The sequence below is a fragment of the Cervus canadensis genome, chromosome 2 (genome assembly GCF_019320065.1).
Source record: "Cervus canadensis isolate Bull #8, Minnesota chromosome 2, ASM1932006v1, whole genome shotgun sequence".
NCBI lineage: Eukaryota > Metazoa > Chordata > Mammalia > Artiodactyla > Cervidae > Cervus > Cervus canadensis.
In genome coordinates this window covers 30424934-30447769 of record NC_057387.1, presented here as the reverse complement: position 1 = coordinate 30447769, position 22836 = coordinate 30424934, and the positions used below count along the sequence as shown (strand labels likewise).

Below are 22836 nucleotides of genomic sequence, written 5' to 3'. Positions count from 1 at the left end.
CTTTTCCTTCATATTTTTCTGCTTGGAATTCAGCCATTAGCATGAGTCCACATGAGACTCATAATGTAATTAATTTATAATATAATATAATCATAATATAATTTTGAGATTATATTCTTAAAATAATTTTAGCAGATCAATGTGGTAGAATCTTGTCCATTTTTTTCTGTCTCTTCCCCTTTGATCTTCTCCCCAACACACATACATATACCTTTTTTAAAGCACTTGGTGAAGCTTATGGGCTTCCCTGATGGCTTAGACGGTGAAGAATCTGCCTGCAATGTGGAAGACCTAGGTTCAATCCCTGGGTTGGGAAGATCCCCTAGAGAAGGGAATGGCTCCCACTCCAGTATTCTGGCCTGGAAAATTCCAGGGACAGAGGAGCCTGGTAGGCTACAGTCCATGGGGTCGCAAAGAGTCTGACATGACTGAGCGACTTTCACTTTCACTTTTCTTTGGTGAACCTAATAGTCCTAACATATTTCAGTTGGTGGAGGGTAGTTGCTTGCTTATAAGTCGAGTAACAAGTACGTTAGTTGCTTATTATATGTTTTTTCCTTTCACAGGTTCCAATGATTTTGGTTGGCAATAAATGTGACCTGGAAGACGAGCGAGTAGTTGGCAAAGAACAGGGTCAGAATTTAGCAAGACAGTGGTGTAACTGTGCCTTTTTAGAATCTTCTGCAAAGTCAAAGATCAACGTTAATGAGGTAACCAACAGCTGTGAGGCAGCACAAATGAGTGCCTTTTTAATTTTCCCTTTTTTCAAGCTAACGGCCAAAAACAACTTTTTAAAAAGAAAAAGCAGTGTTCTTTTAAGCAATCTTCATCAGTTTATGGAAAACACTAAGTAATTCCTAGAAACTATATTCCTTCTCTGTATAAAATCACTTTGATGGCTATAATAAGAACACATATATTTACCTTGTTGCAAAGGGGAAGTTTAAGTTAAAGAAAGTGTTTTTTAAAGTCCTGCTCAGCCTCTAAGTGATACACCAGAAAGTGGTGTGTGAAAATTGGCACAGCACCCTTGTCTTACAACAATTAACTATGCAGATGGGTGTAAATAGGTTGTAAAATTCAGTAGAAAAATACAAAAATCAAGGTAGTTACTATAACGAACTTAATGTTGTACAGAAAGACGTCATATAATTTGAGTCCTGCTTTCCTTTGGTGTATGACTCAAAAGGAAGAATCTGTGTGAGTGGATGGATACAGAGCTATAATTCACTCTGTCTTTTAGGCCTGTTAGAGCAGGTGTACAAGGCTTTTTCTGTCCATGACTTAAGCATTCTGCTATCCTGAGAACACAGCTGGGGACAGGAATGCTTAACAAGTAAGCTTGTCTGCCTGAGTGTAAAGGGCCAATAGTTCACTGGATCCCTAAAAGATGAGTGCAGTTCCCAACTGCCACCACCACATCCAAGCAAAATGTTAAGAGCTTCCTTTGCTTTTGTTAATTTTAACATCAGGTTTTAAAACCAAAAAAAAAAAAAAAAAAGAAAGAAATAGACTTCTTTCCCTTCCTAGTAGAGCAAAAGTTCTCATTTGCCAGTGTGCTTGCCATTTATTTTTAGGACTTCCCTGGTGGCTCAGACGGTAAAAGCATCTACCTGCAATGCGGGAGACCCGGGTTTGATCCCTGGGTCAGGAAAATTCTCTGGAGAAGGAAATGGCAACCCACTCCAATACTCTTGCCTGGAAAAGCCATGGACGGAGGAGCCTGGTAGGCTACAGTCCATGGGGTCACAAAGAGTCGGACATGACTGAGCGACTTCACTTTGACTTTCTTTTGCCCTTTATAGGATCATAGGTAGTCAGTCAGCGAGTTCAACAGCCACATAGGTGAAAGTTAAGGCTGGGTTAGGCCATCAGAGGCTTCTGTGTGTTTTCGCTTGCCATTCCTCTCCGGTCTTTGGTCCTTTCAGTCTCTTTTTCTTGACTGATATTATGGTTGTAGACAGTGACCAAATTATTTTAAACATCTGGCATGAAAAAAATTTAAGCTTGCTACACATCCTCTGTTTTACAAAAATAAAGAATGTCAAAGCTTGCCTTTCAGGTAAAACCAGCTTAAATAAATACATAAAAATAAGAAATTCACAGATTTTATTTATTCAGTGAGTATTCATCGTGTTCCTTTGTGCCTGGCCCTGTGTTAGGCACCAGTAACACTCATCTGGACAGACACTGGTCATGCCCTGAATAAGTTTACATACCAGTGAAGGGGAAGTTCTGCTGTGATCTTCAACAACGCTTACTTCTAATTCACTGCCACGTAATGAAAGGAAGTGTGAAATGCTTCCAGTTTCAGCTTTCTCTGTTGTAGAATTAGATGTTATCTTGAAAAACATGGCTAATCATAATTTTAATTTTTGGTTTAGTCTTACTCTTTGAGAATTATCTCAAAGAGATAACTTTGAGATAATGCACATTAAGATTGATAGATGAGCTTGGCTAAGGAAATGGTAGTGTCAGGTCACCATCTGCAACATGACTGGATCTAGTTCCTTAGAGATCTAGTTCCTGCATCCCTGTGGTCACCCTCACTGGTACCCCCCACAGATTTCTTAGGGCGCGGCTAGAGCTGAGCTGGGCCAGGGTCCAGGGACCAGAGGGGACACGAGGCATTCCTTACCTTTCAAGCATTACCTGTTTGTGGGAACTTACGTGCTGCTAAGCCTCCCTCTGGGATGGCCTCCCTCCCTCAGAGGCCTGCTGCATTGGAAACCAGTAGCCTCACTGAAGTCAACTGTTGACATGCATGTTTTTAAAATAAAAATAGAAAAATTATACAACAAAGTGAAACACATTAGCTGTTTAAGGCTCTTTATTCTTTTGGAAAACATACAAATGTCATGCTAAAAATTCTTGAGAGTATAATAACTTGTTTCTTTTAATATTTCTATCTTGATAGCCTGATAATCCAACTATAGAGTTTTACGGGTAGTTAATAGTTTCTCAGACAGCTAATACCTTGGAAATACATATGTGATTTCTGAGTGCCAGAAGATAGAAGGATCCTACTTTAACACAGTTCAGCTCTTGGGCTCAAGTTTGAGGTCATACAGGGACATCCTGCTTAACTAAATTGCCCTCTTCAATTCTCTACTGTCTATATCGTAGAATATATAATATATAATATTTTAAAACTTGTTCACATCATTTTGTGAACAAATTGTGTTCTGAAAGTAGTATATAGCTGTATCAGAATCACATCAGTCTTAATCAGCAATTAATTGTTCTTTGCTGATGCTAGAATAATAATTGGAATCAAGACATCCCAATTGAGGAATGACAGAGGGATTAAGAAACTATTCTGTGTTCCCCTTAGATTTTTCTGTAGTTCAGAAAGATGAGGAAGAGTCTAGGCTGAGGACTTTCAGCATATCTAACCAAATAACCATAGTTTGAACTTGCCGTCATCACTGAACCAGCTGCTACTGTGAGGTCGGCACCATTTGCCAAAGAAATCTTTGAGGATAATACAACAAAACTAGTTATCATTTTGTCTAGTACCGGAAACCCAGACTGGCTAGCATGAAGAAATGTGGTTTTGATTAATTTACTATTTTAGTTTATCCTTTTGTTATTTTTCACTTTATAGCTTATGTATTAAAGCTGAGGAACTAATGAGATTTTGTTTATGGCTATGCATATTAGGCATAATAATAAGTATGGGCTTCCCTTGTGGCTCAGCTGATAAAGAATCCGCCTGTGATGCGGGAGACCTGGCTTCAATCCCTGGGTTGGGAAGATCCCCTGGAGAAGGGAAAGGCTACCCACTCCAGTATTCTGGCCTGGAGAATTCCATGGACTGTAAAGTCCATGGGGTCTCAAAGAATGGGACATGACTAAGCAACTTTCACTATGCATATTAAGTTCTTAGAGGGTTTTGGAGTTGTGAAACAGAAACTACCATTTTGTTAATAAACTCTTATGTTTTCAGCTTTCTTAGAAATAATAGAATTAAATGGTTTGAAGAAAATAGAACTGAGTAGGATGGGCCAGAAGGAAAAGAATATAAATGAAGCACTTTTATAGCTTTGAATAAATTGTTTGGTAGTGGTACCCCCCCTCAACAATTAATTTAGGCTTGTGATCTTGGGACCATTAATTTTTAAAAAATTTATAGTACAGTTGCTGTATGGGCTTCCTTGGTGGCTCAGACGGTAAAGTGTCTGCCTGCAATGTAGGAGACATGAAGGGAACGGCAATCCACTCCAGTATGCTTGCCTAGAGAATTCCGTGGACAAAGGAGCCTGGTGGACTCCAGTCCATGAGGTTGCAGAGTTGGACATGACTGAGCAGCTGACACTTTAATTTTCACCTAGTTGCTGTACAAAATTGGGCTTCCCAGATGGAGGAGTACTAAAGAATCCACCTGCCAGTGCAGGAGACACAAGAATGTGGGTTCACTCTCTGGGTCAGGAAGAACCCTGGAATAGGAAATGGCAACCCAGTGCAGTATTCTTGCCTGGAAAATCCCATGGAGAGAGAAGCTTGGTTGAGCTGGTCCACGGGATCACACAGAGTCAGACATGACAGCGACTGAGCATGCTTGCTGTACAATATTATATTTTATAGGTGTATGGTGTAGTGATTCATAATTTTTAAAGGTTATACTCCAGTATAGTTATAAAATATTGGCTATATTCTCTGTGTTGTATGATAAATCCTTATAGCATACCTAATAGTTTGTACCTCTTAACCCCCTACCCCCATATTGCCCCTCCCAGCTTCTTTTCTTCATGGGTAACAACTAGTTTGTTCTCTGCACCCGAGTCTGCTTTTTTGTTGTATTCACTAGCTGTATTTTTTAAATTCCACATGTAAGTGATATTACCCAATATCTGTCTTCTCTGGCTGACTTATTTCATTTAGCCTAATGCCCTCTAAGTCCATACATATTGTTGTAAATGGCAAAATTTAATTATTCTTTGTGATGAGTAGTGGGCTTCCCTGGTGGCTCAGAAGGTAAAAGAATCTGCCTGCAGTGTGGGAGACCTGGGTTTGATCGATCCCGTGGAGGAGGGCATGTCAACCCACTCCAGTATTCTTGCCTGGAGAATCCCCATGGACAGAGGAGCGTGGCAGGCTGCAGTCTGTGGGGTCACAGAGTCAGACACGACTGAGCGACTAAGCCCATGATGAGGAGTATTCTGTTGTATATGTACACCACATCTTTATCCATTCATCTGTTAGTAGACACTTCCATATCTTGCACTTGTAAATAATGCTGCTGTGAACATTGGTGGGTATGTATCTTTTCAAATTAGTGTTTTTCATTTTGGATATGTGCCCAGGAGTGGAATTGCTGGGTCATATGATAGTTCTGTTTTTAGTTTTTTATGAAACCTCTATACTGTTTTCCAGAGTGGCTGCACCAATTTACATTCCCACCAACAATATATGAGAGTTCCCTTTTCTTTACATCCTCACCAGCATTTGTTATCTGTATTCTTTTTGATGCTTGCCATTCTGACAGATTGGAGGTAGTGTCTCATTGCCGTTTTGATTTGCATTTCCTTGTGATTAGCAATGTTGCACATCTTTTTATGTGCCTGTTGGCCATCTGCATTTCCTCTTTCAAAAAATATACACTTGGCAGAATATCACTAATTGGTGTATATGGGTGAAGAAAATACTTAAATTCTTGGTACTAATCTTGCACCTTTTCTGTAAGTTTGAAATTTTTAAAAAATAAAGCAAGTATAATTAGGTTTGTGAAGCATAGAAGATTCCGTGAAGAATGTGACTTCTCTTATTTCTTCACTACTAATTATTTTTATTAACTTGTTATTGAATATCTAAGAGCAAATGTATTTCTCTCATTGTCAATAGATAAGTCCTGCTTTACCCTGACTGAAAATCAGCTGGAGCATCTGAGACCTGCTGTTAAAGCGGCAAAATACAGACCTGAAAGCAGACTAATATTTAACAGAATCAAGATTGTTTTGTGGGAAAAGGTCTCAAATATTGGTTGAATAAGTACTACTTTTTTCTTGCTTTTATTTAGATATTTTATGACCTGGTCAGACAGATAAATAGAAAAACACCAGTGGAAAAGAAGAAGCCTAAAAAGAAATCGTGTCTGCTGCTCTAGACCCACAGTAAGCAGCAGCTCTGAGCCAGGTAAGGTGCTAAAAGCAGAACAAACGCCTTTCTCATCCTCTTAGGTTGGGCTTTCCCCAACATTAACCACTTCCCACTTCACCTATTGGGGTATTTCCAGGCTTCTGTAATTTTTAAATGTGTTATATAACTTGTAGATATGTTCATCTGTTGGAAAATTTGTCTTTTTCTCAATGAGGTTCTAGGCTGTCTGAGGGAGGGCGAGAATCATGTCTGTTTTGCTCCAGAGGATCCCCCAGTACCTAGTAGAGAGTGTATTAAAAAATAGTGGTTGAATGAATAGAAAGCCTTCCAAATTCACACCCAAATTCATACTGAATTGAAGTGAAACAGTGGTTCATCTGGGGAAAAAGTGAGTTTTGCGTCTCTTTGAATTAAGCAGAAACAAAAGCATGTAATGTGCTATTTTGTGTCTGGCTTGTTTCATTAAAAAATGTTTCTAAGACTAATCCTTAATGCATATAGCAGTAGTTTATTTTTATTGTATGACTACACTAGCAGTATATTTATGTATTCTGCTGTTGATGGACATTTGAGTTCTTTTCAGGAACGAGTATGATTCCTGTGCACTTTCTTGTACAAGTCTTTATGCACATATACATGTATGCATATGCATTTCTGTATGTAGGAATTGAATGACCAGACAGTACACTGTATATGTGGTTAGCTTTAGTGGAAACTGTTAAGAAGTTTTTCAAAGTAGTTGTACCAGTTTACACCTGGACTAGCAGTTTACGAATTCCACATCCTTCCCAAATTTGGTATTGCCAGTTTTTGTAACTTGAGCAATTCTGCTGGGTGTGGCGGTATGTCAGTGTAGTTTTAGTAGTCATTTCCTCTCAGGTATGGGTTGACTTCTTTCAAATGTTTTTTCTGTAGGTCTCTGGAGAAGGAAATGGCAATCCACTCCAGTACTCTTTCTTGCCTGGAAAATCCCATGGTTGGAGGAGCCTAGTAGACTGCAGTCCATGGGGTCACACAGAGTCGGACACGACTGAGCGACTTCACTTTCACTTTTCACTTTCATGCATTGGAGGAGGAAATGGCAACCCACTCCAGTGTTCTTGCCTGGAGAATCCCAGGGACGGGGGAGCCTGATGGGCTGCCGTCTATGGGGTCGCACAGAGTCGGACACGACTGAAGCGACTTAGCAGCAGCAGCAACAGCAGCATGGGTTGACTTCTTTCAAATGTTTCTTCTGTAGGTCTCTTAAGTAGTAGTTGACTTTAAGTAGCACTTAAGTTTTCATTAAGTGAACCCATTGGAGAGAAATTCGTGGCAGCATTGAAGCTGCCTGTCAAGTGAGAAACCAGGCTGTGTGGGGCCATTTATTTGTTTTTCTTTAATTATATACCTAAATCCCCTGAACAGTTTCTGCTTATGTTCATCAACTCTGTAAACATTCAGTTCAGTTCAGTAGCTCAGTCATATCTGACTCTTTGCGACCCCATGGACTGCAGCACACCAGGCCTCCCTCTCTATCACGAATTCCTGGAGTTTACTCAAACTCATGTCCATACCATGAAAGAATATTTTCATGAAGTGGGTTTATGATGTAATTTGATGCTAATTATGGGACTGTTACTAAACTTGGTCCACTTAGAGGGAAGTCAGTTGCTCCCCACTTGAGAGTTGGCTGTGCTAACTCTTGTAAGTCCCTTGGGTCCATTTAGTAGATTACCTCTTCCAGAGCACCAAATTAACTAATGTGCTTCCTTAGAGATAGGAACGAATCTCTCTTAGGGGAAACAACCGAGTCATTATGCCCCCTTTTGAAATAAAGTAGAGGGAAAGCAGAAAAGTTCTTAGGTTTCCTCTGGTAGTCAGACTTTGGAAAAACAGCTTCTGGCCACATGGTTACTTTAGGCTTTTAGTGAAATCTTGAGTCAGTAACTATGAATCATCAGCTCTCTGAAGAGGACTGTTGATAAAATTGCTGGTATTTGTGTTTCTTTAGGTAAGGGTACAAAGGTAAAAAGAAAAGAGAACTCCAGTTCCTATTCTGAAATGTATTTAACTCTTTTATAAGTTAGTTGACTGACTCATTTTTATCATTATCTTAGCTGACTCTCACTGAATTTCCAGTTCTGTGAAAGTGTCCTTTTAGCTTATGTTTCAAGGAAGAGGTGCCATCTTCTGGCCTCTTGTGAATATTCATTCATACACACTATAGTGTATTACTATGAGTTTTACCTTAGAGAAAAGACTTAAATCTAGAAATAAGACTTTCATCCTGGTTGCATAAATTCTTAGACTCTGATAGGTAATTCAGCCTTCAATATATTTAATGTTACCCAGGACCTCTGTGCCTATTTGATAATACCAAATAGTAGTAGTCACTTAGTAATCAGAATACTTTGTAGAGCTTTTTGCTGTGATTACAGGCTTGAAGTGCCATGTTGATCCCATTTAAAAGGTACTGAGATACAGAATAAATTTAAACAGCAACTAAGTGTTTTTAGAAAGAGTATGTGAACCTTAAGGGCAGCTTATCTACCCTTAGCCGTTAGGCAAAATCATATTGAAACATGTTAGTCTGTTTCTAATATGTCCTACTTTTGAAAACAGAGGAAAGAAATTCGTCTTCAGGAAATTACTCCTTTAACCTAATTCTTTTCTGCTGAATAGTAAATCTTACTTTGAATTTTCTGCCCTTGAAAACAGGCATCAGCTATTTCTGTATCATGTCTTTTTGACCTAGCCTAAATTGGAAGAGGTAACCCTGATATGGAGTTCCCTGGTACCTCAGATGGTAAAGAATCTGCCTGCAATGCAGGATACCCAGGTTCAGTCCTTGGGTTGGGAAGATCGCCTGGAGAAGGGAATGGCTATACACTCCATACCCACTCCAGTATTCTTGCCTAGAGAATTCCATGGACAGAGGAATCTGACAGGCTACCATCCCTGGGGTCTCAAAGAAATGGACATGACTGAACGGCTAACACTTAATAATACTTACAACCCTAATATAATAATCATAAAATGGTTGAATTAAAGATTTTTCCATGGAAAGTTGATGCAGGCGTGAGTTGTTTTCTTAGTAGAAAAGGAACTTTTAAAAATAAGGTGATAATGGGGTAGAAATCTTCACTGTTTTCCTCTATACAGTCAGGACTGCCGGATATATTGTGAAACACTAAATACAATAAAACTATTTTTAAAAAACATTTTAAAAGAGAGTTTAAAATAACCTTGTTACTATATCTGTTTAATATATTTAGTTATCTAATGATCAGCTAAAATAATTTCTTTCTATAATATTAGATATCTATTTACTATCATTTTCTGACATTAAGAGATTAAACATATATATATATATATATATCTGTATCTATTCAATGTTCTAGATTACAGGAATGAAGAACTGTTGCCTAATTGGAAAGTGCCAGCATTCCAGACTTCAAAAAATAAATCTGAAGAGGCTTCTCCTGTTTTATATATTATGTGAAGAATTTAGATCTTATATTGGTTTGCACAAGTTCCCTGGAGAAAAGAATTGCTCTGTGTATATCTCTTGGAAAATAAGACAATAGTATTTCTCCTTTGCAATAGCAGTTATAACAGATGTGAAAATAAATATACTTGACTCTAATATGATTATACAAAAGAGCATGGATGCATTTCAAATGTTAGATATTGCTACTATAATCAAATGATTTCATATTGACCTTTTTATCATGTTTCCTCCCTGTCAAGCACTAAAAAGTTGAACCATTATACTTTATATCTGTAATGGTATAGATTATGAAAATTTCCCCTCAAACTCATTGCAGCAGATAACTTTTTTGAGTCATTGACTTCATTTTATATTTAAAAAATTATGAAATATCATTCTGTCATTATATTCTAATTAAAATTGTTTGTGCATAATGCTTTGGAAAAAATGGGTCTTTTATAGGGAAAAAACTGGGATACTGATTTCTATGGCTTTCAAAGCTAAAATATATAATATACTAAACCAACTCTAATATTGCTTCTTGTGTTTTACTGTCAGATTAAATTACAGCTTTTATGGATGATTAAATTTTAGTACATTTTCATTTGGTTTGTGTGTTTTTGTTATTGTTTATAGATTTAAGGCCTTTATTTTATAATGATCACATTGTTTTAAATGCAGCAGTAGCTCCTTTCTGACTGGTACCTGCAGAGCACTTGGCTTTAAACCCCTAAGTAAATGGTGATTTCTCTATGAGCAGACCTCGCACTTTCTGTTCTATATATATTTATTCCTATTATACAGTAAAATACATCATACTACATACAATAGTTTTGTATATTCTCTCTTGATCTTAAAGATTGTATCTTATTGAATAAAATATCCCACTGTGTATTATTTTTATATGTAAAAAGATAAGTTTAACACTGTATCAGGGTTTAACTTTTACTATTTCCAGTCTTCCCCAGCTTGTAATTTCATCAAGGAAATCCTTTTGCCATTGTTAATTTGTTGAGTGTAAGTCCACCATGAAATGTTATGTAAAATTTTCAGATTTGCTTTATAGTATTGTAGACTGAAGTATCTAAGAGAAGTGGGTGAAAGTGAAAAAGCATATAAAGGATGTGTCAGTTGCTTTTTCTTCAACTGTGCAAGAAGTAGCATAGTGGTGGTCATGTGGAAAAGGTTGCTAAGTTAAAAAAAAATTTTAGCTGGCTGTATAGTGGTGCTTTTCTTTTCCTTCCCAGTTTTTTTCCATTTTTTACAGAAATTGGGGCTTAAGTAGATCATGGACCTAGAGTGGTATGACTTATGTATGCCATGAAGTAGAGCGAAACAGCTCATTAGCCACTTAAGTACTGGAGAAGGAAAGAAGCTTGGGAAACCCTGTGCCTTGTTACTGAATATCAAGGAGACCAGTCCTAGAAAGTCTAAATCATTGCTCAGGGATCTAGACGCTGTCTCATTGCAACTGGGTGTGAAGTAGTGTTCACGCCTTGCTGAGACTTTCCAGGAGTGTGGTCAGCCCCATCAGTTACTAAATTGACATTTAAAGATCAGATTTCAAATGTAAGTTCTGACCAACCTGAGAAAATGTTAAAATATTGTAAAAAAAATTTTTGGAAATTGTATTCTTTTAAGTTTCTAATAAACTTAGTTACCTAATACTTACCTTCTGCTGATCCAGTTATACATATGTCTGGGACTGAGGGGCCAAAATCTCCTAAATGCAATAAATTTAAAAAACAAGCGAAGCATTAGGGCCAGTCTGTCGAGGTCAGTGTGGCATATTTTAAGGTCCTCTAAAGTCATTCTGCTTTAAAACACACCTCTCAAACATTCCTTTGGACTTAAAATCATAGACAAGTATCTCATAAGCAAGCAAGCATTTCTAGATATTACCTGTTACATAGATGATGTAGTTATTTGCCAGATTAAGTAGGAATTATTTTAAGTAAGAATAACTCCCCAAGTTCCAGTCTGCTCGAGGAGTAGTGTGAACTCCATGTCCTCTGTTTTAGAACATGACAGGTACTGGATTTGTTACATCTTATACAGTCCGCTTGGGATAAAGGTAGAATTGTGAAGAAAAATGCCCTTCTGGTACACGTAGTGTGCAGAGCAGGACCAGCTGAAATCAGAGATATGCACGGCTATCTGAAAGAAGTCTGCCATTGCTGGGCAAGAGGGAAAGGTATCCTGTCAGAAAGGGAGACAGGTGTGCTTTTATGTCTCTTTGTGAAGTCCCTAGTCTTGGTTCCATAAGGGAGGGTACCTGAAAATAGTGGTGTATTTTTACAGCATAAAAATCTAAACGTCCTCAAGGATAGTATATGAATCTCATATGGTAAAGATTCAAGAACTGATACCATATTAGTATTTCTGGCTATTTAAAGTATAATAACTTTGGTTATATGAGTAATATTATGATTTAAAGGAGACTTGATGTCATTATCAACTAATTTGCTCTTTCCACTTTGAATACAAACAACCTGAATGGTTTAGTAGTGCCCCCAATCTTAGTTTTAAAAACTTAACAGTAAATATGTAATCTATAATCTTACCCTCCACCAGGGGGAGCTTTGGTATCAGTTAACACTTGGACCAGCATTGAACTAAAAGTATATATTAAAGCCATCTATTCTATAAACACTGCGTGCCTCACCAAGAGGCAATAAAAGGCCTTCCCTCATGAGTTTTTAATTGGACAGAGAAGATATAAGAAATTCATCTGAGATATGAATAGTAATTCACTAGTGTGGCCACAGGGTAAATTCTCTTAGAAATGTTTCAAGATGGATATTGGTGTTACTCTCTTCCCCTACAAATTTGAACTGATCTCTGGCGCCTTGATTTGCCATCATAACTGGTACTTTTTACTCCTTGGTGAAACAGTATGCTTCTTAGAAGTTAGAATATACTTGGAAAAAGTTACTCCTTGGGAATATACTGATCTTTATTACCAACTTTATTAAAATGAGGTACTTGGCCTGGGACTGTTTTTCTCCACATATGAACATTCTTCATTTTCTGGACCTCCCAATTTCAAATATTTTGCCTCATTATCCTCATAAGTACATATGTCTTTGTTAGCTCATGATCCAATTTTTGTTTTCAGGGCTGAGGGACAGAAAGATATAAAGATTGCTTTAGTATTTTCCTTTGTAAGCAGAGTAGAATGTTAGAGGGTGTAAAATACACTCATAAATATATGTGTCGTGAAACCGAAGTGTGAAGAATTGGTCAGGTATTTGGAGGAAGGAAACAAAACCTTTGTTTTATTTGGGTCCTGAACTTATTTAAGGTGCTACTTAAATGTGTGTTAAAATATAATAGTCCCTCTTGACACAGCTCCAAACTTGAAAGGGAAGAGTGGTTTGGTTGCTTGTCCAGGGTCTGGAAAGAGCCCATCTTGTTGGGAAGGAAATGAATGTGAGCTTTGAGGCAGTCTGGCCACCCAACTTTTAGCATTTCTATTCTCCAAAACTGTAAAAAATGCAAATTATTTTTGAAAATGTAGTATCGACATTGCCTTCAACATGGATTTTTCTTACTACAGCTTCATCTTCGGTTTGTTGAATATATAGTCCATTCCTCTAGTGCCATATCTTGCTTAAATATTCTTGTTGAGAACAGCTGGAGACTTTGAACTGGGTGCCTAGTTCTGTTTTCTGGGAGACAGCATGAATTCTATTTTGCAGACATCAACAAGAGCTTGTTAAGAAGTTTCCTGTGGTTCTGGGCCCAAGGTGTGACATACATTTCCTGCTGATCGCTTCTCTTAAGAAGCATGGGCTTCGCTGTTCCTTTTGAGGAAAAATCTTAATAAACCTTCCCATTTTAAGCAGTGATGTGACTCTTATTTTGAGGTGTTGTTTTCAGTGCACTTTTAAAAGCTTAACCAAATGCAAGTTCTTGTGCCTACTTTCAGCCATGTAAAAATCCTTGCAGGGTTTACAAAGCAGAACAAGGTATGACCCTTACAGGCTCATCAGCAAACATTCACTATGCCTCTTCAGTTCACCAGGTGCTGACCTGCATTTTGGGAGTACATCAGAGAATAATGCAAACCAAAATCCCTTCCCTTGTGGAGTGTCTGGCAGGTGGCAAAAGGGTGTGTGTGTGTGTGTGTGTGTGTGTGTGTGTAGCACTATGGGGAAGAGAAGGAGTCAAGGGGCAGCAGTTTGGGGCAGAGGGAATGTGGTGGTGGTCACAGGTTTAGGTTTCACTGAAGTTACTCTTGAATAAATATTTGAAATGTGCAGCCCATATACCTGCCTGGGGGAAGAAGGGCCTTGCATGCAGTGGAGGGGTCTGCAGATGCCTGATGTGTTGGAGGACCAGCAAGGAGCCCAGTGTGGCTGGAGCAGAGGGAGCAAGGGGGAGAGTAATAGGAAATAACAGAGGTGGTGGGAATGGGTGGGGGCAGATTTCCTTCAGCTTTTACTGAGCAGAATCCATGGGAGGGATTTTAGCAGAGGATATAACATGCTCTGAGTCAGCCTGCCATCAGGATGACTCTGGCAATTGATTTGAGAATAATCTATAGAGGGCCCAGGATGGAAGCAGAGAGGCCAGTTAGGAGACTGAGTAATCAAGTCTGGAAGTGGAGCCAGCGGAAGTGCTGACACATGTAGAATGTGTGTGAGAGAGACAGAGAGGAGTCAAAGATGACTCCAAGATTCTTGGCTGATAAGGTTGTGAAGGTTATGACGGGAACAGGTGTGGGAGGGGAGCAGGAGTTCCATTTTGAACATACCACGTGTAAGACTGTGTCAGATTCTAAAGTTGTACAATAGGTGGTTAGATACAAGTCTGGCATTCAGAGAAGGAGGTCCGGACAAGACATATACATTTAATATTTAAGAACATGAAGCTGAGTAGGATCACTAGGATTGATTATTGACAGAAGAGACCTACAGACCCCATCGTGAGGTTGGGAGATGAAAAATTAGCAAAGAAGAACATGGAGGTCACTGGTGACCTTAATGGGCCATCACTAGAGTGGTGGGGGGCAGTATCTGGAACAGGTATAGGAGAAAATGGAAGGAAAGACAATGGAGATGTCCAGCATGGGTTACTCCTAAGCTGGGTGAAACAGTGCATGCATGTGTGCTAATAGGCACACAGGTGAAGAAGGATAGGAGTATGGGCAGGTATAGTGGCAGAAGGGAAACAGTATGCGGTATAGAAACTGGTAGGTCACAAAGAACTAATAAAAAGTACCATAAAGGTACTTTATAAAGCAAAGTAGCATGAGATGCTTTCTGTTCCGGGAGATCTGAAATGCTTCAAGAGAAGCCTTTAAAGGGTGGAATCTTCAACAGGTGAGGGTGAGACTGGGTTGGAATGTTACAGGCTGATTTCAGGAAAAAGCAAATGCAGAAAATAGGAACCAGGAGTGGTACAGTTTCAGTTATATAGTTTCAGTTGGTGTTAAGGTGGAAGTAAGAGGCTGGAGCCACATGGTGACAGTCATTGAAACAAGAAGTCAGCAACTAGTAGGTTGAGCTAGGCAAATAGCAAGCACGTAGCATCATATGGGTGAGTCCTGCAGAGGGCAGGGATGTGGAGATTTCCAAAATGGAGAGGATGGCAGTTGCAGGGTGGTACGGCTTACTCTCCAGGGATTCTAGTAATCTTTCCAGCCTTCATTTCTCACTTCATTTTCCCTCTTTCTCTAATGACGATGATCTCAGGCATATGGTTATGATCGTTCCCAAGCAAAACTCCGTTTAGAAGGGAATCAGCATGAACACTTTTGAGACTCAAAGACTTCAGAGAGGACTGAAGAGAAAAGTTTCTTTTTGCTCTGTATTCCTCTGTTTCACCTGACCTAAATCTGCTCCCCTCAAACCCTTTGGTACCTGCTGGGCATGAAGAAAATATTAGTTCACACCTTCACACCCTCCCAAGCTCTCCTTCTTTACTGTTATTTCACAGCAGGAGACAGCAGCCCCTTTGGCCCTTCCTTTCACTGGGGATCTACCATTTGAGTGAGAAGGCTTTTTTCCTCAGTCTACCCCTTTCCCCTCAAGACCCCATCATCCAGACCTTCCCTTGTGGGTAAAAAGCAAAGCCACAAGCCACAACTTTGTAGACTCTGTTCACTTTGCCTTTTGCATCACTAGTGTCTTTCCATTTGGATGGGTTGGGAAATTTGAAGGAGCCACCAGGATTAAGGGGGTGCTAAGTATGCGGTCCTCCTATTCTGGAGAGTGGAACTTGGAATTGTGGGCCTAGGTTGGCAAACTGTGGGACTTGGTAGGCACTGGGCCCTGCCTGCCTTCCTGGAAGAGGATGCATTTAATGGAGAAGTTGAAAGAAGATATTTGATCCCTGTGTTCCTGGTAGGGTCCTAAAGCCAAGACCAGGAGCTTTGGAATTCTTTGGGCCCTTGAAATCATGGATGCAGTTGCACCTGACCCCTTGTTTTCTGGAATATAAATTGATATACTTGGACTGCAAATCAGGGGTTCTGACAGGAGCAGGATTCCCTAGGTCAATCCTGGCGCAGTGCATGTGGGAGGCTTCAAGTTCCTAGTTGGGGGCACTAGGGACAGAGTTACCAGCCTTGGCACGTCTGCTCAGGGAGCAGAGTCTATGCAGGGATTTCACTGCTGTACTCACACAATTTGGAGGAATCTGTTGCTTGCTTTTCAGAAAATGTCTGTGCCTGATACCCTCCCCTTTCCCACCACATCTCCACAAACAACTTGCATGCTGCCTTGCTGGCAGCTCAGCCCCTGGGAGACAATGTCTGGAGGGTGGCCAGTAATAGGACTGGAGGTAGGGAAGGCGCTCAACACCCACCTCTCAGCTTCCTTCCCCCTTGCCCCACCCTGACCCTCCACAGTCACAATGGGGATGGAGAATCAAGCAGACTCAATGTCCCCAGGAGGGGTGGGGATCCCTGGCAAAGCAAGTTAAGAGAAACTCCTAGGGTATGCAAGACTGGGGTCAGATGTTGCCAAAAGGGACAAGGAGATGAGTCAGGTCAAGAAGACCTGTGGAGACAGAGCAAGTAGAAAAGGAGAAAACTTGGAGGCTGGGGTAAAAGCCATGTCATCCAGGATGGAGCCACTAGGATGGAGCAGGTGTGGGAGAGACATGACTGTGCTCACCTACATGGCCTGGGCCCTGGGTCCCTGTGACAGCAAGCTAGGGGCAGGGAGCTGGTGGGGAGTGGGGCCAGGGCTCCCCAGACGGTCTGTGTTACAATAGAATTGGCCTGGGAAGCCAGTGTGGAGATGCCCAAGGAACAGGCAAGGGACCCAGGGCACCGCACAGCAGCTTGGGAGGGGGTTTGTGATGAGAAGTTTGTTCTCATGAAGGTGACATTGGCCCAGCTCCCCTCTCCTGGGGAGTGAACTGAGGAGTGAGATGTGGGCCTGGGGAGGCAACTGAGAGGCTGTGACTGCTGATCTTTTCTGAAGCAGGAGATGCAGGAGCCGGGCTCAGCCCACTCCAGGGGCTCACTCTGAGGGGTGGAGGTCATGTGGAGAGGAATGGGGAAGAGGAGTTGCTGCCCTGGAGTGACTTACAAAATAAGTCCCATGTGTGGGTGCAGGCACAGATACAGCCTCCAGGGAGGGGTTTGCACAGGAGATGCCTTTTAAACTGTAGCGTGAAAGATGAGTAACAAGTCAGCCAGTCTGAGGCGGTGGGCAAGTTAGCAGCAGGTCAAAGACCTAAAGGCATAAAAAAGCCCAAGCTTAGAACAAAGTGCTCACCTCCCTGGAGCGTCAAGTGGGAGGATGAGAAGTGCCCAGAAATAAGGCTAAGCAAGTCCACTGGGGCCTGTAGGGCAGGGCTGGGCCTGGGGACGACCACGGGAGACAGGCCAAGTGAGGGTGAAGTCACAGGATCCCAAAGACGCTTCCTTCAGATCCCAGGCAGCGTTTCCTCCCAGCCGCGAGCTCCAGCACCCCCAGCCCCCCCACCTTCCCACCCCCCCCCCGCCACACACACACACCAGTCAGCAGCAGGAGGTGAGGAAGGGGGCTGAGGGAGGCACAGGAGGAAGGGGAGAGCAGCCAGGGGAGCGACATGTGCAAAGCGGAGGAAGCAAGAAAACAAAACCTGATTCTTCCCTTGGATGGGGGTACCCGCCCCCGCAAACCAGGTGCCATCTGTTGTGCCCGAAGGCTCTCTCGCTGGCCAGTGGGAGGAACTCGAGGGCAGGACCAAGGGCCCGGGTGGTGGTTGAGGGAAGGCAGAGGTGCAGAGCATGCAGGAGGTCGTTCTGGGCAATGATTTCTGTATCCCTGGAACAGGGTGGTTGTCTTGAGAGATGGGCCGAAGAACAGGCAGATGGGGAATGGAGTCTGTGGAGAGGAAGCCAGGGAGCGTGGCCACTGTGGCCTGAGACCTGTGGTTCAGAAATCCTGCTCCCTCCTTGGCCCTGGGCCCAGCCTGGCCAACAAGAAGGCCAAGTGGGAGGTGTAGTCATGGCCCCTGGTCAGATTATTCTGGCCCCAAGCACTGTGTGGAGGAATAGGTGCCCAAGAAAGGCTCCCTCCCACTTTGTTCCTTGGAGAGCTCTCTCTGACCAGTAACAAAGATGCGTTCAGAGAGAGATGGGGGCAGAGTGTGGGGTCGGGACACTTCAAGGGCCAGGAAGAAAGAGGTGGGCTCCAGTGAGGACAAGAATGTGGACTCTGTTTTAGGGACAGTGGAGAGACTGACTGAATTGTGATGCCCTTGAGTGCATGTGTGTGTGCGTGTCCTGGGCTTTGGGGGTGTATTGACTACATCTGGGGCTTGGTGGTGGTGGGTGGAGGGAAGTGCCGGAACTGATTGAAGGGCACAGGCAGGAAATAGGTCCTCTGTCAACCTCAGAGGGAATCTGGGAACGAGGTTTCATCATCCTGTTTAAGTGTTGGGTGGGGCAGTCAGGGGCTTCCCTGGTGGCTCGGTGGTAAAGGATCTACCTGCCAATGTAGGAGACTCGGGTTCGATCCGTGGGTCAGGAAGATCCATCCCCTGGAGAAGAAAATGGCAACCCGCTTCAGTATTCTTGCCTGGGAAACCCCATGGACAGAGGAGGCTGGAGGGCTACAGTCCTTGGGGCCAGAAAAGAGCCAGACATGACTTAGCAACTAACAACAACAAGGGGAGTCGGGCATCCTGATGATAGTAGGAAGAGGGGGCTGCAGTCTGGGGTCCTTGTACTCTAGAAGGGTCTGCCAGGCCCTTCTAGGCCAGCACCCCTCCCCTGGCAGCACCAGCCTGAGCCACTCATGAAGGGTAGGACTCGCGGAAGCCTCCCTCTCACCCTGTCAGAGGTAGTGGATTCTCGGAAGGCAGCCGCAGCCAGGACTGTGAAACCCTCAGGGCCGCTGGGGGGTTGTGGGGAGAAGCAGGGCTGTGGGGCCAGGCAGGGACTCGGCAGCTAAGACCTTAAAGAGCACACAGATGGAGGCCTGACCGCTTTAAACCATCAGAACTTGGCTCATCACCTCTTTAGTCCTTGCCAGCAATGCGAGGGCCCTGAGGGTTTACAGTGAGGGAGAGCTGGGGTGTGGAGGGGGTCAGAGTGCACCCTCCAGCACATCCTCAGGTAGTGGGGGGTTTTCAAGCATTTCTGAGCTCAGCCTGTGCTGGGTACCCCTCCGTACCCAGCCTGCCCCACCCCAACACACACACACATGCACATATATCCTTCCACAGAAAAGTGTAAATTGTTTGTTTGCTGTTTGGCCAACAGCCCATCTGGGGAACATTTTTACAATGTACAACATGTTTGCACTTACTGTCTTCTCTGATCCTTGCTATAATCCCGTGGGGTAATAGGGCCAGAAGAGGAGACCGGGGATCAGACAAAGCTGTTTCCTCTTTCAGCTTTTTTGCCCTGGATCACATGGTCAGTGCCTGAAGTGAAGGTTGGTCATCCGATGTGTACTGAGCTGCTCTGCTCAAGGTTCTAGACCTGGAGATGCCTCACGCCCTCACACCTCCCAGCAGCCCTGCATGATCTCTGTTCCACACTGAGGACGGTGAGGCTCAAGGAGGTCAGGCAACCCCATCGGGCTTACCCAGTGACAGGAAGACGTCTCCCGGCCCTGCTCCCCAGAGAGACAGGCTGTGCTGTCTCATGGAGACTCTGTAGGAAATGTTGCTGTGACTTGGCAAAGATGAAGGGTCCCACTTTCTCAGGGATGTGTGGTGGGGACAGAGCTGAACCAGGCCTCTAGTCCTTAGGGCAAGTTTGAGTTCAGATCTCACCCTGAGGGGTGGTGCAGGGGAAGTGCTGGAGGGAGACGGACCCTCTGGGAAAGAGAGGTCCCAGGCCTAAAGAGATGGGAAGACGAAGGAGACCAATCAGCCCTCCGGCCATACCAGCAGGGCCTCTTTTAGCTCCTGCTTGTGGTCAGAAATAACCTATAGATACACTCTGGTCCCAGGGCCACAGAGTGGCCATGTGGGGCCCCGAGCCGATGCCTGAGCCAGTCAGGGGACCCCTACACCACCTGCCCAGGGAAGTGGGCCAGGTGTGAGGCAGGCCCCTTGCCAGGGAGGGTATTAAATGAGTTTCCAGCTAATTTGCATGTCCTAATTAGCCATAAAATGAGCCCCAGGGGCAGCATTAAGCTGTCAGTTTCTACTTCCTTCCACTACTTCCCCTTGCGCACACGGCCCCCCACATTCCTATATCACTTAGGCTTCACACGTTCCTGTTTACCTGTCCCCTCAGTGTCAGTAAAATACAGTCTCCATCATTTCCCCAGCAGGAGCCCAGAAGGGGAGGGAGAAGGAAAAATAATGGGGCAGCAGGGGGGACACAAATGAGTCAACCAACCCTAGTCTTTCATCAGCAAAGCACAGGATGGGGCGCTAGCTACGTGAGCCCTGTCAAGACCCAGGCAAAACTCCCCACTGCCACAGGCAGCCAGCATTCCATTTATTCTCCATGCGTGGATAATGCGGGGAGGATGGGTTTTGTTGTTGTTCCTCTTGACTTGGCTTTGGAGTAAATATGGGCAGTTTGTGGGGCGGTGTGAAAGCTCTAGCCTGCAAGTCAGGTGGAACTGCTTCAATCCCAGCTCTGGCACCGGGACCCTGGGCAAGTTGTGCACCTTCTCTGAGCCTCTCAATGTAGAGTCAAGAGTAACAGCAGCCGCTTCCTGAATGTGGTCAGAAGGAAATAAGAGCATGAAGATGACAGTGCCCAGCACCTGCAAGTATGTGGCAGCAAGTGTCACTAATTGCTTTGTCCTGGCCCAAGTTACAGTGAGTTTTCATTCCCTCAGATCCTTTCTGGCTCACTGATGGGTTACGAGTTGCTTCTTTCTTCCTGCTGGATCCCTTGAGTCAGGAATACTGGGTCCTTGTCATTGGCCTGTTGTTAGTTCCGACCACAGTACCTGGCATGGGGAGCTGTTGAGAAAGTTTTGTTCAGTTGGTCTGCATTGCAGTGACTGGTCCACAAAGCAGATGAATGGCCAAGAGGTGACTTGGCTTCCTGTATGATCATTGCTGAATCAGAGCTGGTGCCTCCTTAAATAACTGCTGGGTAGCTTCTGCCCCTGAAGAAGGCAATGGCACCCCACTCCAGTACTCTTGCCTGGAAAATCCCATGGACGGAGGAGCCTGGTAGGCTACAGTCCATGGGGTTGCAAAAAGTTGGACCTGACTGAACGACTTCACTTTCACTTTTCACTTTTATGCATTGGAGAAGGAAATGGCAACCCACTCCAGTCTTCTTGCCTGGAGAATCCCAGGGATGGGGTCGCACAGAGTCGGACACGACTGAAGTGACTTAGCAGTAGCAGCAGCAGCAGCTTCTGCCCCAGGCTTTCCTGATAGCTCAGACTGTAAAGATAGCTCCGCCTTCAAAGCGGGAGACCTGGGTTGGGAAGATCCTCTGAAGAAAGGAAATGGTTCCCCACTCCAGTATTCTTGCCTGGAGAATTTCAAGGACAGAGGAGCCTGGTGAACTATACAGTCTATGGAGTCGCAAAGAGTTGGACACAACTGAGTGACTAAGCACACAGCAAAGTTTCTCCTGAAACCAGCAGCCCATGTCTCCCTGCCTCAGGACTCAACGCATCAGTAGGTGGAATCTCCACACACACATCGCCCTCCACCGCCCAAAGCAGCCATGGCCAATGAGCCTTCACCTAGATTGGATTTCGGATCTCTGTGGAGACAGAAAAGATGGGTGGGGGCTTGCTCCTTCAGAAGGGGCTAGCTTGGCTGGCAAACTCCAAGGATAAGAGAGGAGAGGACAGGGGTTTTGGATCTAGTCGGCTCTGTTTCAAATCCTGGTTCTTTCATTTGCTAGTAATCTGACATGGGCAGCTTACATGACTCCTGAGAGCCTCCGTTAAATGACCAGGTATTAACAATACCTTCTAGGGTTATTTTGACATGTGCACCACTGCCTAGCAAATAGCCAGCTCTAAAAAAAACAGGGGGTGGGGCAAGAGGGGGAAGCACCTTTCCTCTTGTAGCTTCCACCACCCAGAACTATATATACATCTACCATGTGATTGTGTGGGAATTTGAGGGTGACCCTATCCACCTCCCAACTAGAGCTGTGGGGCTGCTCATGCTAAGCCCCCTCCCTCCATCTCTCCCCTGGGGGTCCAGGATTCAGGAAGAGCCTTGTTTTTTTCCTCCCCAGTTTGCTATTAAATGCTCTGAGGGCAGGAAGGCGTCTTGCCTCTAATTGCAGCTGTCACTCCCCACCCCCATCAGGCAGAGGGGAGTTCAGCCAGGAGAAGGCTAAGGAGGAGGAAGGGAGTGCCCTCCTGGACAGGCTCAGCCCAAACAGGGACCCACATTGTCTTTTCCCAGCCCGTGGGTGTTCCCCACCCGAGTGGGCGGGCCCTGGATCTGGCAGCAGGCTCTCTGGGCCATGTGCCCAGCGAGGCTTTAGGTGCAGCCTCGGTGCTGGAGCAGAGTCACTGCCCCTCCACCGTGGATTGTTCTGGATGAGGGGAAGATGAAGCCCGAGTGTGCATTTCTTGTTGGCTCGCCCTCACCTTGCTGGTGAATTTACAGGTTCTTGCGCCCTGGGTGGGGGTTGTGTCCCGGGGACAGGGTGTTGCGGAAGGAGTATGTGGGGTTCTAGAGCCCAGCATCTGCTCTTTAGTCAGCCACTGCCTGCAGCCCATCCTTGGATGGGGTAGCACATCCAGGCGTGTTTCCTCATCTGGAAATTGGGAATATTACCTGCCTTTCTTGCCCATTTACAAGGGAGATCATGGATATGAAAAGGATTCCAAACATTTAGCGCGCTCTACAAATACTGGCTTTCT

General features: G+C 43.8%; 1 protein-coding gene across 2 annotated transcripts in view; it reads left to right on the top strand.

Moving 5' to 3' along the window:
- Positions 1-10175, top strand: part of RAP1A (RAP1A, member of RAS oncogene family) — a 78282-nt gene extending 68107 nt beyond the window's left edge. For both annotated transcript variants that reach the window (XM_043460332.1, XM_043460333.1), the window contains exons 6-8: positions 567-710; positions 6020-6135; positions 9483-10175. In XM_043460332.1, coding sequence (XP_043316267.1) covers positions 567-710; positions 6020-6106 — 231 coding nt within the window. In that variant the 3' untranslated portion in view covers positions 6107-6135; positions 9483-10175. The remainder of the gene's footprint in view (positions 1-566; positions 711-6019; positions 6136-9482) is intronic.
- Positions 10176-22836: the final 12661 nt, after the last annotated feature.